Source organism: Narcine bancroftii, chromosome 1 (genome assembly GCF_036971445.1).
Source record: "Narcine bancroftii isolate sNarBan1 chromosome 1, sNarBan1.hap1, whole genome shotgun sequence".
NCBI classification, from domain to species: Eukaryota; Metazoa; Chordata; class Chondrichthyes; order Torpediniformes; family Narcinidae; genus Narcine; species Narcine bancroftii.
Window position 1 is genome coordinate 415,538,570 of NC_091469.1, and position 15,598 is coordinate 415,554,167.

The window sequence follows — 15,598 nt, forward strand, 5'->3', positions numbered from 1 at the left end:
TGCATACAACAAGGCATTAACAATATTCATGTATGGGCTGATTACACCATGTCACATTCATGGGCAAGTTCCAGGGAATGACCATTTTCAACATTACAAAACCTAGCCACCTACTCTTTGTGCAAATTCAAGTCATCATAATGACATGGGAGTCACTACATACCAGAAACTTACCAGCATCAACCACATAAATGATGTGGCTACAAGAGGCCAGAGACTGAATATTCAGCAGTATGTAATTCATCCCCTTATCTCCTTAGAACCATAAAGCTCCAGATCATTGAAACAAGCTCTACGATCAAACTCGTCTATTCTGTCTAAGTTGCCCACTTGAGCTAATCCTATTTGCCCAAGCTTGGCTTATGTCCCTCTAAACCATTTCTATCTATAAACCTGTCCAAATGTATTTTAAATATTGTAATTATACCTGCCTCTACCACTTCCTCCGGCAGCTCATTTGTGGCTATCCCTCGAGATCTAGGATGATGGACTTTGCGCCGTTGATCTATTTATGGGCTCTCAGGTGGTTTATGAGCCCAATCTTGGTTTTGAAATATCTTCCACATTTTAAAGCATAGTATTACAATATGGAATAAAATTAATGGTCAAATTGGGAATGGGTTGTGGGGTGGGGGGGTGTGGAACCTTTCACCTAAAACCACAACATAATTGTGTTCCCCTGGAGAAGATAACCTATAATCCATTAATGATTAATTATAAAATCATGGACATTTGGTCCCAGAGAAGGGTCAAGGGTATTGAAGATTGCTATGAGCAGGGACAATTTATGACATTTGAGCAAATTAGGAATAAATATGGAGTTTTAAATACATCTTTTTTTCTGCTAACTTCAGTTAAGATTTTATTTAAGGGACAAATTAGATCCAGCACTAACCTTACTGCAGTTCGAAAGGGGAGCACAAAAAAAATTTTCAAAAATTTACTCCTTACTTCAGGTATGGAAATTAATCCATTTTGCTGGTCCGACTTATGTCGGGACAGCAGGATTAACACGATTAATTTAAGCTATTGGCTGGTGCAATATAACTCCTTACTCCACAAAAGTTACATAAATTCAAATTGGAAACGTCAGATCACTGTTTTTGATATGGTCAAAAAATAGGTACTTTCTTGCATTCAACCTTGTCATGCCCTAAAGTGAGGTCTTTCTGGGACGATTTGGGTAATGTCCTGGAAAAAAAATTACTGGAATTCAATATCCTTAGGCACCTGAATTATTTTTATTGGGGATTTAAGAAGTCACAAGACCTAAAATGAGGCTGTCAAAATAGCAATTAAAATTCGTTAAGCTCACTTTAGCAGTGGCCAGGAATGCATAGCAGTTACTTGGAAATCTGATTCCCGACTACTTTTAGCCTGCTGGAAATGCATAATCATGTTCTGCTAGAGAAGATCACCTATAACCTCAAAAACAAATACGTATTTTTAAGAATATGGAATTCATACCCAAGGTACACTGGGGTACATCTTTAATGATTCCCCCTCCAGTCTCTTCCCCCTGGTGCTCACAGTGCCAAGGACCCTAGATAAGTCAGGTTATTTGTCCCTTGATGGGAATGGGGTTTATCCTAGGTGAAGCCAATCTTATCTTTTTCTTATTCTTTCTGATTTCTTATTTTTTCTTCTTCTTTCTTGTTTCTTGGGGGGGGGGGGAGGGGTTGGGAGGATTCCTCTTATTCTTCTTTCTATTTTTTTCTCCCTTTGTGAGTGGACATTGAGTTTGCATTTTTGTAGTATTACTGTAATTTTTCTTTCTTTATAATAATTGAATCACACGTTGACTCTTTTTTTTCTCACTTTCTTTAATATCGACATGCAGATCAATTTTTTGTTAATATTATTGATTTTTTTTAGTATTCTTCATTTTGACTGCATGTTGATTGAAAATTCTCATAATAAAATATTCAAACAAAAGGTCTTCCACATTCAAAACAGGTAGTTCCAGATGGCAGATCAGGCTTTGGTTGTTGCTGCCTCTCTTTCCATTTACTTCTCTTTTCTTCTAGTTCTGCACTTTTGTTGGCTTTGAAAGTAGCTGTTCTTAGATGATGCTTTGCCAGTTTCCAGTCCCTAGCATTGGTTTCCCAATTATTGATGTCAATGTTACATTTCTTCAAGTTGGATTTTAAGATATCTTTGAATCTCTTCTGTTATCCATCTCTTTTACGCTTGCCTTCTTTAAGGTGGGAGTAGAAGATTTGGTTTGTCAGGCGTTTTCCTTCCATCTGAGCAACATGACTGCTCCATCTTAGTTGGTTCTTAATAATTTAGGCTTCAATGCTTGTTGTTTTTGCTTAATTTAGTACACTGACTTTAGTTCTTCTATGTTTCGAAGTGCACTTTTCAAGTGCCTTCAGATGTCGTCGGTATGTTTTCCAGGTTTCCGATGCATACAGAAGTATTGGGATCACCACTGTTTTGTACACTAACATTTTGGTGTCCATTCAAATGTCGCGATTATAAAAGACTCTTATTCGGAGACGTCCAAAAGCTGTTCCAGTGCATTTAAGACTATGTTGGATCTCATCATTAAGGTCAACATTGATAGAGAGGTGGCTTCCAAGATACAGAAAGTGGTCCACATTTTCCAGGGTTGTTTCACCAATCTGAATTGATTGTTCTATCCAATTTGTCTCAGTTAGTGATGTTTGGTAAATGATTTGAGTCTTCTTGGAATTGATGACGAGTCCAAGTTTCGTGTATGCATGGTCGAAGGCTGTCAGAATCTGTTATAGGTGATATTCTGAGAGACCTATAACACTGTTGTCATCTGCATATTGGAACTAGATGAGGGAACTCATGGATATCTTGTTTGTGGACTTGAGACGGGCAAAATTGAAAAGTCTTCCATCAGTTCTGTACACAATTTTGATTCCTGGGGGTAGATAATCCTTGATAATGTGGGTGATTGCTGCAATATAGATGATGAACAAAGTTGGGGCAATCACATATCCCTGTTTTACTCCAGATTTGACTTGAAAAGGTTCACTGCTATGATTGCTGACCACCTCAGTGACAAACATGCCATCGTGGAGGAGTCTCAGGATTCGAATGTACTTTTCAGGATGTCCTTAGGTAGATAGTTCATCCCATAGGAGTTCCCTCGATACCAAATCAAAGGGTTTTGTAAGGTCAATGAATGCCATATACAAAGGTTGAAGTTGTTCACAACATTTTTCTTGTAGTTGTTGCATTGTGAAGATCACGTTGATTGCTCCATGTGATGGTCTAATACCAGCTCGTGTCTCCGGAGGGATCTTATCGCTTAAATGATTTAGCCAGTTATTCATGATGCAGGTAACGATCTTTCCTGCTGTTGCTAACATGGAAATTCCACGAAAGTTTCCAAATTCAGATTGACTGCCGTTCCTTTGGTAAATAGTAATGATTGCTGAGTCTCTAAAGTCTGCTGCTACATCCTCATTTATCCAGATTTTGATGAGAAGTTGATGCTGTTGGTAATGAAGCAGATTACCACCAATTTTGTAGACCTCAGCTGGCATTCCATCGAGTCCAGCAGCCTTATTGTTTTTCAAGGTTTTGATGGCTCCCTTGACTTGTTGGTATTTTGCTAAGGGTTTTGTCATCACGGGCAGTTTTGGAATGTTGTTAATCACATTCCTATCAAATATGATGGTTTGATTTAGATGTTCAAAGTGCTCCCTCCATTGAAAATTGATGTCAGGATTGCTCTTCAGGATCGTTGAACCATCTATGCTTTTGAGAGGGGCTTGACTGTGAGTAGATGGGCCAAAAATATTTAGTTTCATTAAAAATGCCTCAAATGTCATATGCACACCATTCCCTATGTGAAAATGCTGCCCCTCAGATCCCTTTTAAACTTTTCACTTATTTAAACCTATGCCTTCTAGCTTTAGAATATCCTACTCCAGGGAAAAGATCATTCATCCCATGTATGCTCCTCATAATTTTGAAGGTCATCCATCAGCCTCTTATGCTCTAGGGAGAAAATTCCTAGGCAATGCAGTTTCAAGCCTTCCAGTTCTATTTACATTCTTGCAAACCTTTTTTTTTGCTCCCTTTCCAGTTTAATTACTCCTTTCCTTCATCAAAGGAACCCAGTATTCCAAATGTGGCCTTACCAAAGTTGTGTACATCGGTAAAATAACATCTCAACTCTGATACTCAATGCCCTGACCAATGAAGCCAAAAGTGCCAAACAATTTCACCACCTTGTGTATCTAAGTCATTGCTTTCTAGAGAACAATGTAACTGCACCCTCTATATCTCTGGGATCTACCACAATCTGCAGGGCCTTACCATTTACTACAAGTCCTTCCCTGCTTTGACTAAACAAAATTCAACCACCTCACACTTAACCAAATCAATCTACATCTGCAATTCTTTAATGCAGTGACAAGGTTGATCAAGATCCTGTTGTGATCTTAATTAACCTTCCTCAATGTCCAGTATACTGTCAATTTCATGTCATCTTCCTGCATCTCATTCAGAGTATTAATATAAATGATGAATAACAGTGGACAATCCCTGTGGCACAACACTTGTCACAGTTCTGCAGTCTGAAAGATTATTCTGTCTCCTGTTGACAAGCCGCACACAATGTTCTCAAAGGCTTTGCTACAGTAATTAATCTGTGATTGGTCTTTTTTTCAACATTACAGGAATACGTTTACAACGCCAAATGAACAAATAAAAAGTTAAGTTTGCCAGGAATATTCATCAAGAATTTCTAGATCCATTCACTTCATATTTTCACAGATGAACATAAATACCGATGGATAACAAAATGGATTTTTTTTTTGCAATCTGTCATTTACTTGGAGTAGAATTTTTTATGGGGCTCAGGCCTGAGCTGCTTGAATTATTTGAAATATTCAGCTCTTCTTCCATCTCTGGAGAAACATTCATAATACAATAGAAGGAAAAGTTAACACGCTTTAGACTGAAGACTTGCAAAGAGGTCAGTTTAGGATTTTATGATTTCAGTAATTTTAATATTTTTATGCCTGAAAAAGAAAACAATCTTACATTGTTTAGCATTACATTAAAGCATTCTTAATTATGTTACTAAAATATAACCATCTTAAATTGTATCCTAATAATTTGAAAATTGAAGACATTATTTGACATTTTCAAACTGTTTAAAACATAATTTACATGATAAACTAAATTACATCCATTTCAACCAATAATGTAGGTCCATTTATCCAAGTATTTTATTATCCATATTGAGTTTAATAACATTTTAGATGAATTAACCATTTAGATTAGTACACTATGGCAATGTATTATTCCATGTAGAAAATCTCAACTATACCTTTTTCTTTGTTTTCTGCAAAATTAATACTCTCTTGCAATACTGCATCACTCAGTCTTTCATCATCTTTAATATGCAATCTATGCAAGTCATCCAGTGGGTTGTCAATTGTTTCTGATGAGTCACTCTTCAGACTGGCAGTTCCACTGCTGCTTCCCAGGCTTGACTTTTCACAGTATTCCTTTGATGCACAAAGGTAAACTTGAATGTAGAAATATAATGTACCATTGCACAATCAAACAAGGCTCAACATGATTAAAGTGTTAAGAAGAGTATTCAGTTCATTCTATCTCCAAAACTATTACAAATTATTTTTCCTCATGTTTATACAAATTATGCTTTGATAACCTATTGATTTTATTTCTACCACTTACACTTAGTGAGTTGCACATCACAAATACTATCATAAATAGGTTTATCGTCATACTAACCAAATAATTACATGCAAAGGTCAACCAACTCAGCATATTCTCAGACTCCTCAAAGTGTGAACTTTACAACTGAAGATCTTCAGATCTAGCTATCTCACTAGTACATTGCAACATGTATTTTTCTGGTACACACCAAACACACAGATATAAAGTTTACTTCAACAATTCCACAGGTTCTCTTATAACATCTGCCAACTTATCCCTGATATTTTCAACAACCTTTTTAGCCTTTGGCTGCATACCTTACATAAGGATACACTTTGTGAATGAGGCTGCCATGGCAATATACAAGTCTTGCAGGATTAAGACATCTCTAGCTTCAGCTACAAATCGATTCCTTATCCCACCCTGCTTATCGCCCTAGACCTGACTTGCCATTTTATCACTTGGTTCTTGGCAACCATTTCTTCATTGGCAAAGCCTCTGAGCAGCTGTACAGCAATATTCGGGACTTTAAGATAATCTAGCCTGCAGTAATGCTGCATTATCAATGACTACCCATTGATCATCTTCAACAGGAGGCTCCAGAAGTTACACCTGGTCAGTGACAATGCTATTGTATGGCTTATAATACATACACAAATTAAATAAATTTCCTAAAGAATTCCATAAGCATTCCAGCAGCCATTATTATTTAAACAAGAAATTGCTTTTCAACACACCACACTAGCAACATTAAACAATGACGTAATTGTTCCCAAGAAAAATTATAACAGCTGCAGATGCTGGAAATACTCTACTTGGCACATAGCATCATTTTAGATTAAGTGGTTGTTGAAATTAAACATCAGCTCTGTTTCTCCCTCTAAATAAAATGCAGGCCTGATAACAGTTGGCAAATTTTCTCATCTTTGAGAGACTGGAAGCAGTTTAATTCAGCATTACACTTAATTTATTTGTCCTTGCTTCTCATTGCTGCCTCTTCATTTCTTTTCAAATTCTTTATTTATATGTACGCTCAGATTGTGAACAATGAGTCACTAAATTCCAAGAACAATCATAGGTGATTCTTTCTTCATTTTTGCGACCATTTGCTTTTGTTGGCATTTTAAGTGTCTTCTCAGAAGATTTAAGCTTCTCCAGATTTCTGTTACTAAACTATAAAGCCAGTAATTTCCCCAAACCTTTTTTCCATGAAATGAGAATCTATTAGAACAACAGTGTAAACATAAATTGTAAAATACCTCATAACAATAACCAGTTCATAAATTACTAACAGCACTGTCTCAGATTTGTACATGTATTCAGTAACACATAATAAGTATTAAAATAAGCAATTGGAAAGAAAAAATTAAAAGTACCAATATGGAAGTACTTCCATAGCCCAAGAATGACTATGAAAATGAATGTTTAAAATGCAACAGAAAGTCACAGTGTTTTTTGAATAAACTGAGACCAGAACATTTTTTTTCCTTTATTTGCCCAGGTGCTCCACAATTTTAAATTTGTAATCAAATAATTCACATGATTAAAGTATACATTCCAGATTTTATTGAAGGTTATTTGTATATATTTTGGTTTTCCTGTGTAGAAATTACAGCAGGTTTTATACAGTCCCCTCATTTCAGGACACCATAAAGTTTGAGACATTTGGCTTTACAGGTGCTTGTAATTAATCAGGTATGTTTAATTGCTTCATTGGTGTAGGCATTAGAGAGCTGGGCTTGCTTCTAAACTTTTGATCACCTTTGGAATCTGTAGTTGCCATTTTTCAACATGAGGTCCAGAATTGTGCCAATGTAAGTTAAAGAAGCCATTACGAGGCCGATAAACAAGAATAAAACAGTAAGAGACATCACCAAACCTTAGGATTACCAAAATCAGCAGTTTGGAACATCATTAAGAAGAGTGTACTGGTGAGCTCAGATAGCACAAAGGGATTGGTAGGCCAAGGAAGATCTCCACTGCTGATGAAGAATACTCATTATAATGAAGAAAAATCCCCAACCGCCTGTCCGACAGATCAGAATCGCTCTTCAGGAGGCAGGTGTGGATGCATCTGCAGAAGACTTCATGAACAGAAATACAGAGGCTATACTGGAAGATAGCTACAGAAACAGGATGGGGAGATTACAGTTTGCCGAGAAGTATTTAAAGTCCCTGCAAAATTCTAGAAAAAGGTATTGAGGACAGATGAGATCAAGATTAACCTTTATCAAAGTGAACAAAGTGTGGAGGATTAATGGAATTGCCCAAGATCCAGAGTATACTATCTCATCTGTGAAATATGGTGGTGAGAGTGTTATGGGGGCTACCACAGGTACTGGCAAACTTTTAATTGGTGATGAAACTGCCGATGATAGTAGAAAAATAAATTCTGAGGTCAACATCATTGGATGGTGCTTCATCCTGCAGCAAGACAATGATCCCAAACATAAGCAACAAAGGAGTTTTCCACAGCTAAAAAATGGAAAATTCTTAAATGGCCAAGTCAGTCACCTAATCTAAATCTAATTGAACATGGTTTCCATATACTGAAGAGAAAACTTCAGGGGACAAGGCCCCAAGACAAGAAGGAGCTGAAGATGGCTGCAGTAGGGGCCTGGCAGAGCATCGCCAAAGATACTCAGCATCCATGAATCACAGACTACAAGCAGTTATTGAATGCAAGGGATATGCAACAAAGTACTAAACATAATTATGCTCCAAATACTATGATGCTCAGAAATGAAGGGATTATGTATAAAATGTGCTGAAATTTCTACATGGCCAATCCAAAATGTATACAAATAACCTTGAATAAAATCAGGAATGTGCACTTTAATTACATGTGAATTGTTTGATTACAAATAAAGCAAAAAAGTGTCTTTGTCCAAAAATTATGGAGGGTACTGTCCATGTCCCTTCCTCGGCATTTTTTTTAATTCTGTTCAGACCAAGCCATTTAATGACATTTAACAAAAGAAAAAACTTACCTGCGATATCATGGAGAGCTGATAGTGGTATGTCATGAAATTTCTGTTAGCTTCCATGAAATACCTTTGTGTGCGCTGTCTCTCCCGATCAAGCTTCTTCTCCATAGTTATCTGTATTGTGCACAAGTTATCCATGTATTTCATCATGATATTTGAAATCATTGCACTCACTTCTACTACGTCTGGCCGTGCTTCAGAATCAGGAGTCAAACATCTGTAAATAAACAAAAACAAGGGTATTTGATTTAGCAGGCGAAATCTGATTGTATTTTGTTATCTTTGTTTTTGCATATATTCAACTGTTCTAAATTCATCCAATTTAGCATCATGTTTGTGCCACATAAAATGGAGTGATCTCTGCGTGTAGGTGGGATTGTATTACTATAGGTATGAGGCAACAGTCACTTTTACTTATGCTATCCTGCACAAGTAGACCGTAAACAAATGAGATTGTATCCCCCATATATTCACTCAATACCTTTCACAGACCAAGTCCAGCAGTTATATCCCCAGAACTTGTTCAGATCAGACAGTAGCATGACTGAGCCACTCCTCTGAAGTGTTGCAGTTCAAAAAAAGCCAAGGTACATTTCAAGATTTTGTTCTGCTTATTGTTTCATCCACAAATTGTTCAATGCAGACTCATCAACTCAAAAGGTAGTAATGACCATGAAGCACTGAGAGCTCAAAGGGTCAGAAATCAATATTGATTCCAGGACCAAACCTCCTCCTGCTTGTACACCACTGGATTGTCATCCCTGATCTGTCTGTCCTGACTGTGGGGCACAAGTGAGAACATGCTGAGAGGAGAATGGAACATACCTGAAAATAAAGTTGCAACATTGGATCACAAGCCTATCAAAAGTAAAAAGTGAACCAGCTAAATGGTAAAATAACATTGAAGCTCAGGATGAATACTACCGCAAAGCATTCATGTCATTTAATTGCCAACCGGCAATCATTTTCAAAAGGAGAACATATAACCTCCTGCCCTTTACATTTAATGACATTACCCTTATGGAGTCTTCACTTTTAGTACTCTGTGGAACCATCATTGAGCTGGACTTCTACTGGACTTTTCACATATTACAGTGGTTACAAAACAAATTAAAGACTGGTTATCCTACCACCAGTGTTTCACTTGCTTTTTATAAGGTCAAGGTTAGCAGAATGATGGAATCCTCTCCATTTTCTGTATTTGAAGTGGAGCACTTAAAAAGGACAACACCAAAGACTAAGCAATTCTGTACCTTATCTACTACCAAAATAGTTGTTCACTCCATTCCAGATGTACCATAGTTACAGTACTTTCCATTTACAAAATAGTCTCCTGTCAAGCCTCTGCCATGGAGTTTGTGACTTTTGCCATGAAGAAAAGCAAGGGCAACAAGCATATGGGGACATCACTACTTATAGATACCCCTCCAAGTTGTACCATGTACCGAGTTAGAAAGAGATCACTCTTTATTTATCAACTGTTAAAATTTGGGTACAACTCAAGAGTGGGAGCACCAGAATGGTTATATTCATTTAAGAAAGTTCCTCACCATCACATTCTGAAGGGCAACTTCTTGGTTAATGAAACAGTTCACATCCAAATGCAGCAGGACTTGGACAATATGTAGGTCTGGGCTAAAAGGTAGTAAGTAACATTCACACCACACAAGTTCCAGAAAATGATGATATCCATCCAACAAGAGAAAATCCAGCTATCACTCCCTGACAATAGCATTACCATCACGGAATCACCCACTATCAATACCCAGGTTACCATTAACCAGAAACTGAAGTAGATATATACATAATGTGGTTACAAGAGGAGGTCAGAATCTAGGAATCTTGTAGTGAGTAACATGTTCTACCTCCTCAAAGAATATCCACCATCCACAAGGCTCAGGAGACTACAGGGGTGCTAGAATCAAATGCCAAAAACAATCTGCAGGAGGAACTCAGTGGGTCAAGTAGCACCAGTGATAGAAAGTCTCTTTCAACAGCTTTAATATCTTTCAAATCAAAGATGAGGTCATGGGCACTTGGACAGGTCCAAACTGTGCCTATCATTTTGTTGACTACATGAAACAGTCTTCGTTCTGAATCTATCCTGGCACCACCCCTAACTCTTCTTCAATTACATTTATGACAACATTGGAGCTGCTTCCTCTACTTGTTTCTGAACTCCTCCATTTTGTCAACTTAGCAACTACCCTCAGCCAACACTAAAATTCACTTGAGCTATTTTGACACTTCTAACTCTCTTTTTCTAGATTTCTCTGTCTCTGTCTCATGAAACAAGCTCTATACTGATATTTACTAAAAACCTACTGATGGTCACAGCTACCTTGACTGCACATCCTCCCACCCAATCTTATTTAAGGATGCCAACCCTTCTGCTGGTTTCTCCAATTTCAACTCACTTCTTGAAATGTCTTCCTTTTTCAAACAACATTATATTACAACTCATAGAACCATCACCTTCATTTCATGTGAAACTTGGAGTTCCATTCTTACGCTCACTCCGTCTAGGTACTCTCCAACTAATGGCATTAACATTGAATTCTCCAGTTTCTGCTAGACAACTCCCCTGCCTCCCTCTTTTCCCCATCGCTCTGTCTCCTTTCTTCTAAGCAAAACAGTTTAGAGTTCCTTAAACTCGCCTTTCATTCTACCAGCCTCTGCATTCAGCACATCCATCATTTCTACCCACTGCAACTTGATCATTCTACCAGACACATCTACTCTTCTCCACCACTTTCTGCATTCTGAAGAGATCACTTTCTTTCTTATTTCCTTGTCCACTTATCCCTCCCTACCCACCTCTGCATGACCTCTGGTATTTTCCCCTGCTACTGCAGGAAGTGAGGATGATTCCATCATCTAGTTCTTGTTGCATCCAGGAACAGAGGGGGCCAGAGCAGTTGTGCAGGAAATGGAGGAAATATGAAATGGAAATTATGGCAGATTCCCCTTGTCCTCACCTACTACTCCACCAGCATCTGCAACAGTATTTTATCCTCCGCAATTTCTGTCACCTAAAACATGATCCCACCACCTAGACACATCTTCCCCTCTCCACCTTCCACAGGGACTGCTCCCTCTGTGGCTTCTTTATCCACTCATTCCTTCCCACTAATCTCACCCTTGGTATTCAGCCTTATGACCAGAGGAAGTGTTACACTTGCACCCTCATCTCCTCCCTCATCATTATTCTGGGCCCCAAAAAGACCTTTCAAGTGAAACATTTCTCTTGTGAATCTGCAGGGACATCTACTGCATCTGGTGCTCCTGTTGTGGCCTTTTCTACATCAGAGAGATTGGACGTAGACTGGGAAATACTTTCATTGAGCACCTTTGCTCTGACCACAGCAATGGGAAAGATCTCCCAGTCACCAACCATTTCAATTCCATATCCCATTCCTGCACTGACATTCTGTCCATGGCCTCATGCACTGTCAAACCAAGGCCATGATTTAATTGGAGGAGCAATACCTAATATTCTGTCTGGGTACTCTCCAACTAATGGCATTAACATGAATTCTCCGGTTTCTGCTAGACAACTCCCCTGCCTCCCTCTCTTCCCCATCGCTCTGTCTCCTTTCTTCCAGCTCTCTGTCCCCTTCCCTCTCCATTCAGACACTTACTGTTGCTAATGTGGAGCACTTTTTTTAATTAAGGTACTACATGAATCAGCAGTTTATTGTTGGTTTCTAGGCAGAAATTTCATGAAGGCTTTCTATTACAGATATTAATTTACCATGAGGAATGATGGCTTCTTCCAATACAACTATTTATTATCAAGGTAACACTTAACTTCGTCTCTCTATGGAGGCACAATATGTAATGGCCAGATGTGTTCAATAACTTCCGGCAGAATCTTTAATCTTGTAGTAGTTCTATTAGTTCAAAATGTCTTGCAGATACAAGATTTGACTGAGAAAAGTTCAGTTTGATTCAATTAAGAACCCTTTTTCAATAATTACTCAATAATCAGCACTCATTACCTTTTGACAATCTCATGTACTTTGTGAGAGTAGTGTCCTTTTGGTATTGGTTCATAGGTCGCTTCTACAATCTGTTAGAAATAAAATTATTGATATAAAAAAAGCTGGGAAATCTTTTGTAATAAAAACACAGAAATGTGACAACTCATTTCAATTTCCTGTCTCATTCTCATATCTGTATTTTTACTACAATCATAATGTCTGCAAACTTTTCATGTTTCATTCCAGGAAATCTTTGAATCATTTTAATTATTGTCAAAATTGGCTTTATTATTATGAAATGGTGCAAATCCCATTTCAAAGATCAAGTACTACTAGGATTTGAGTCTTGAATATAAACCAATTTACAAAATTATTCAACATGCTGGTTTAGGGATAATGAATGATGGGAGTTGAAAGTTGAGTGCATCAGATTTAATTGAATGAATGGGGAGCATTATAACAGGAAGATAATAAACTTAGAACTTATGAGAGGCCTCAAGCCATTAGATGCAGATGATATTTTGTTTTATATTTATTTTCACTACTGTACAGAATAAATGTAATCAAAATGAATATATTACCAAGATTTATTTACATTTCAAACTATTCCTTTATTTCTTCCAAAATACTTTTCTATTTCTATGGATAAAATAATTTTCTCCTTTATTTGGAATGGGAGATCCCCAAGGGTTTGAAAAGCATTAGTGCAAAACTGATAAGGTTAGTGGAGGACCCATTCTTCCAAAATTTTATTACTGGGCAGAACATAAGCTAAATTACTGCCTGCATTCCTCTGAGCTCTCCTGGTGTAAATTGGGAGAGTTGGTTTGTAAATCGTCATCTTTAGCCACCATGGTACATTCTTCACTGCCCACAAAACCCTATAATTACACCGAAAATCCAATGGTACCAGATAACAATCACTTATTTTCATCTTCAGGCACTGGTCCTTTTTTTTTTAAATACATGGCAAACTAAAGGTATCAAAGTGCCTTCAAGATCATTATGTGGATGGAGTGTTTAGCATCTTCACCTCTCTATCACACACATATGGCTTACCTGCATCACATTTATTTCACTACTTTCAGATTCAACATGTTATTTTGAAGTATTTCTCAAACTTCCCTCAGTTAGCTGCCAAACAATCCTGGGAAGATCCAATATCAGCTAATCCAGGAGTGCGAGAGACAATTAAAAAAAAAATTATAGTTCTATTCTGTCAATTAAATGCCTTTCACTTTCCAAAATAAAGACAGAATAGGATCAAGAATTGGAAATAGAAATTGAGGACAAACTGTGGGAAGAGGCTATTGAGAAGATTTGTTCTATCACCTCCTGCACTCGCTTAGTACTAATTCAATTTAATGTGGTGCACAAGGTTCACTTTTCTAAATCCAGACTATCAGCCATTTCTCCTGAGAGGACAAATGCAGTAGGTGTAATGGCTCCCCTTGCCACCTAAGTCACATGTTTTATGAGTGCCCCAAAATACAAGGGTTCTGGAGCAGAGTCTTCATCATACTATGCAAAATATTTAAAGTAAATCTGCAACCTTGCTCATTAACTGCAGTATTTGAAATATTCAACAACTCCTTAAATTCCATGCAGAAATACACAATAACATTTACATCCCTATTAGCCAAGAGTCTAATCTGATAGGAGTCACTCTATTACACAATAGATTAAGGATAACGCTTCTTGATTAAACTGAAGAAAATCAATTTCACCTTAAGAGGGTCCACTGGAAATTTTTTCCATAAATGGCAACTCTTTATCTGTTTTTTTTTTCTCTGAATTACAGATGCTTTCGGAGTAAACAACTAACCATGAGATGGTTTACCAATACAATCGGTAAAAGGCAAAGGTGCCAAGGTGGTCAGCAGGTGGGAGGGTCTGAGTGTGTATTTGAACATTTATGTAGGTGTGTGTTGGATTTGTTATTTAAAAAGTAAATAGGAGCACAATAAGCATGTGTATGAAGTTGTTTCTGATGGTCAATAAATATATTTTTGAACAAAATATTTACTTATTCCATAAGAAACTGATGGTAAGTTACTTTTTTTTAAACAACTAACTGTTTGATACTACAGATTGGATTGCCATTTTGGATGGCAATTTGGAGTTAGCCATATTGATCTATTTTTTAACTTTGAAGAAACACTGAATACTTTAAATGTCTCAGATGAGGTTTTTACTAAATCTGGGGACATGACTTTTCCACCCCTTTTGTGATTAGAGGCTTGTTATGTCTCCACTGAGAAATTCCTTTAATTATGTGGAATGCCTTAGAGGCCCTGCAGTTTCCTCAATTTTCCACTGTAATGACCTCCTGGGATAAACTTTGACTCTTTTTAGCCAAGGTCAGCAGTGAACTCAATGTGTGTTGCAGACTAAAATATTTTTATTAATTTTAATACAGAACTTATACAGATAATATAATTGAATATAAAGAACTAATAACAAGAAAAAAAAGAAAAAAAAGATAATAAAAAGAAAAGGAGAAAAATCTCAAACCCCTGCCTAACAGCATTGCCAGATGCTATATGTGATTAATATTAAAAGAAAAACAAAGGTAGAAAAACAGTTTTTAAAAAATGATAAAGATAAGAGTCAGACAATTTAATTACATTGAAATGAAAGTATAAAGAAAGTGAGTCATAAATTAACCCAATAATGTTTGAAATCTTATATCTGAATTACGAATCTTTTCCATATTCAAACAGGACATGATGTCACACAACCACTGATCATGAATAGGTGGGGCAGTACCCTCTCATTTAAGCAAAATTGCTTGTCTCACTGAAAGAGAGGTAAAAGAGATGGCTCTCTTTTTAAGATTGTTAAAAATCAGTTTACCTTTCTTGGTATTACAATTATAAAGAATTATAAATATCTTTTCAAGGAGAATTATCTTGCTATGCTTAAACAATGGCCACCTTTTTCCATAATTTT

The 15,598-nt window shown here is 37.0% G+C and overlaps 1 protein-coding gene and 1 long non-coding RNA gene across 6 annotated transcripts in view; one reads left to right on the forward strand and one right to left on the reverse strand.

Annotated features, from left to right (window-relative positions):
• Positions 1-15,598, reverse strand: part of nek10 (NIMA-related kinase 10) — a 231,817-nt gene that overhangs the window by 60,404 nt on the left and 155,815 nt on the right. For all 5 annotated transcript variants that reach the window (XM_069914024.1, XM_069914019.1, XM_069914023.1 and 2 more), the window contains 3 exons: positions 12,665-12,735; positions 8,667-8,880; positions 5,321-5,501 (listed from right to left, as the gene is read on the reverse strand). In XM_069914024.1, the coding sequence (XP_069770125.1) occupies positions 5,321-5,501; positions 8,667-8,880; positions 12,665-12,735 (466 nt within the window). The remainder of the gene's footprint in view (positions 1-5,320; positions 5,502-8,666; positions 8,881-12,664; positions 12,736-15,598) is intronic.
• Positions 4,677-14,599, forward strand: LOC138751580 (uncharacterized). Its single transcript, XR_011350061.1, has 3 exons — positions 4,677-4,963; positions 12,406-12,462; positions 14,448-14,599. It is a non-coding gene; the product is annotated as an uncharacterized lncRNA (long non-coding RNA).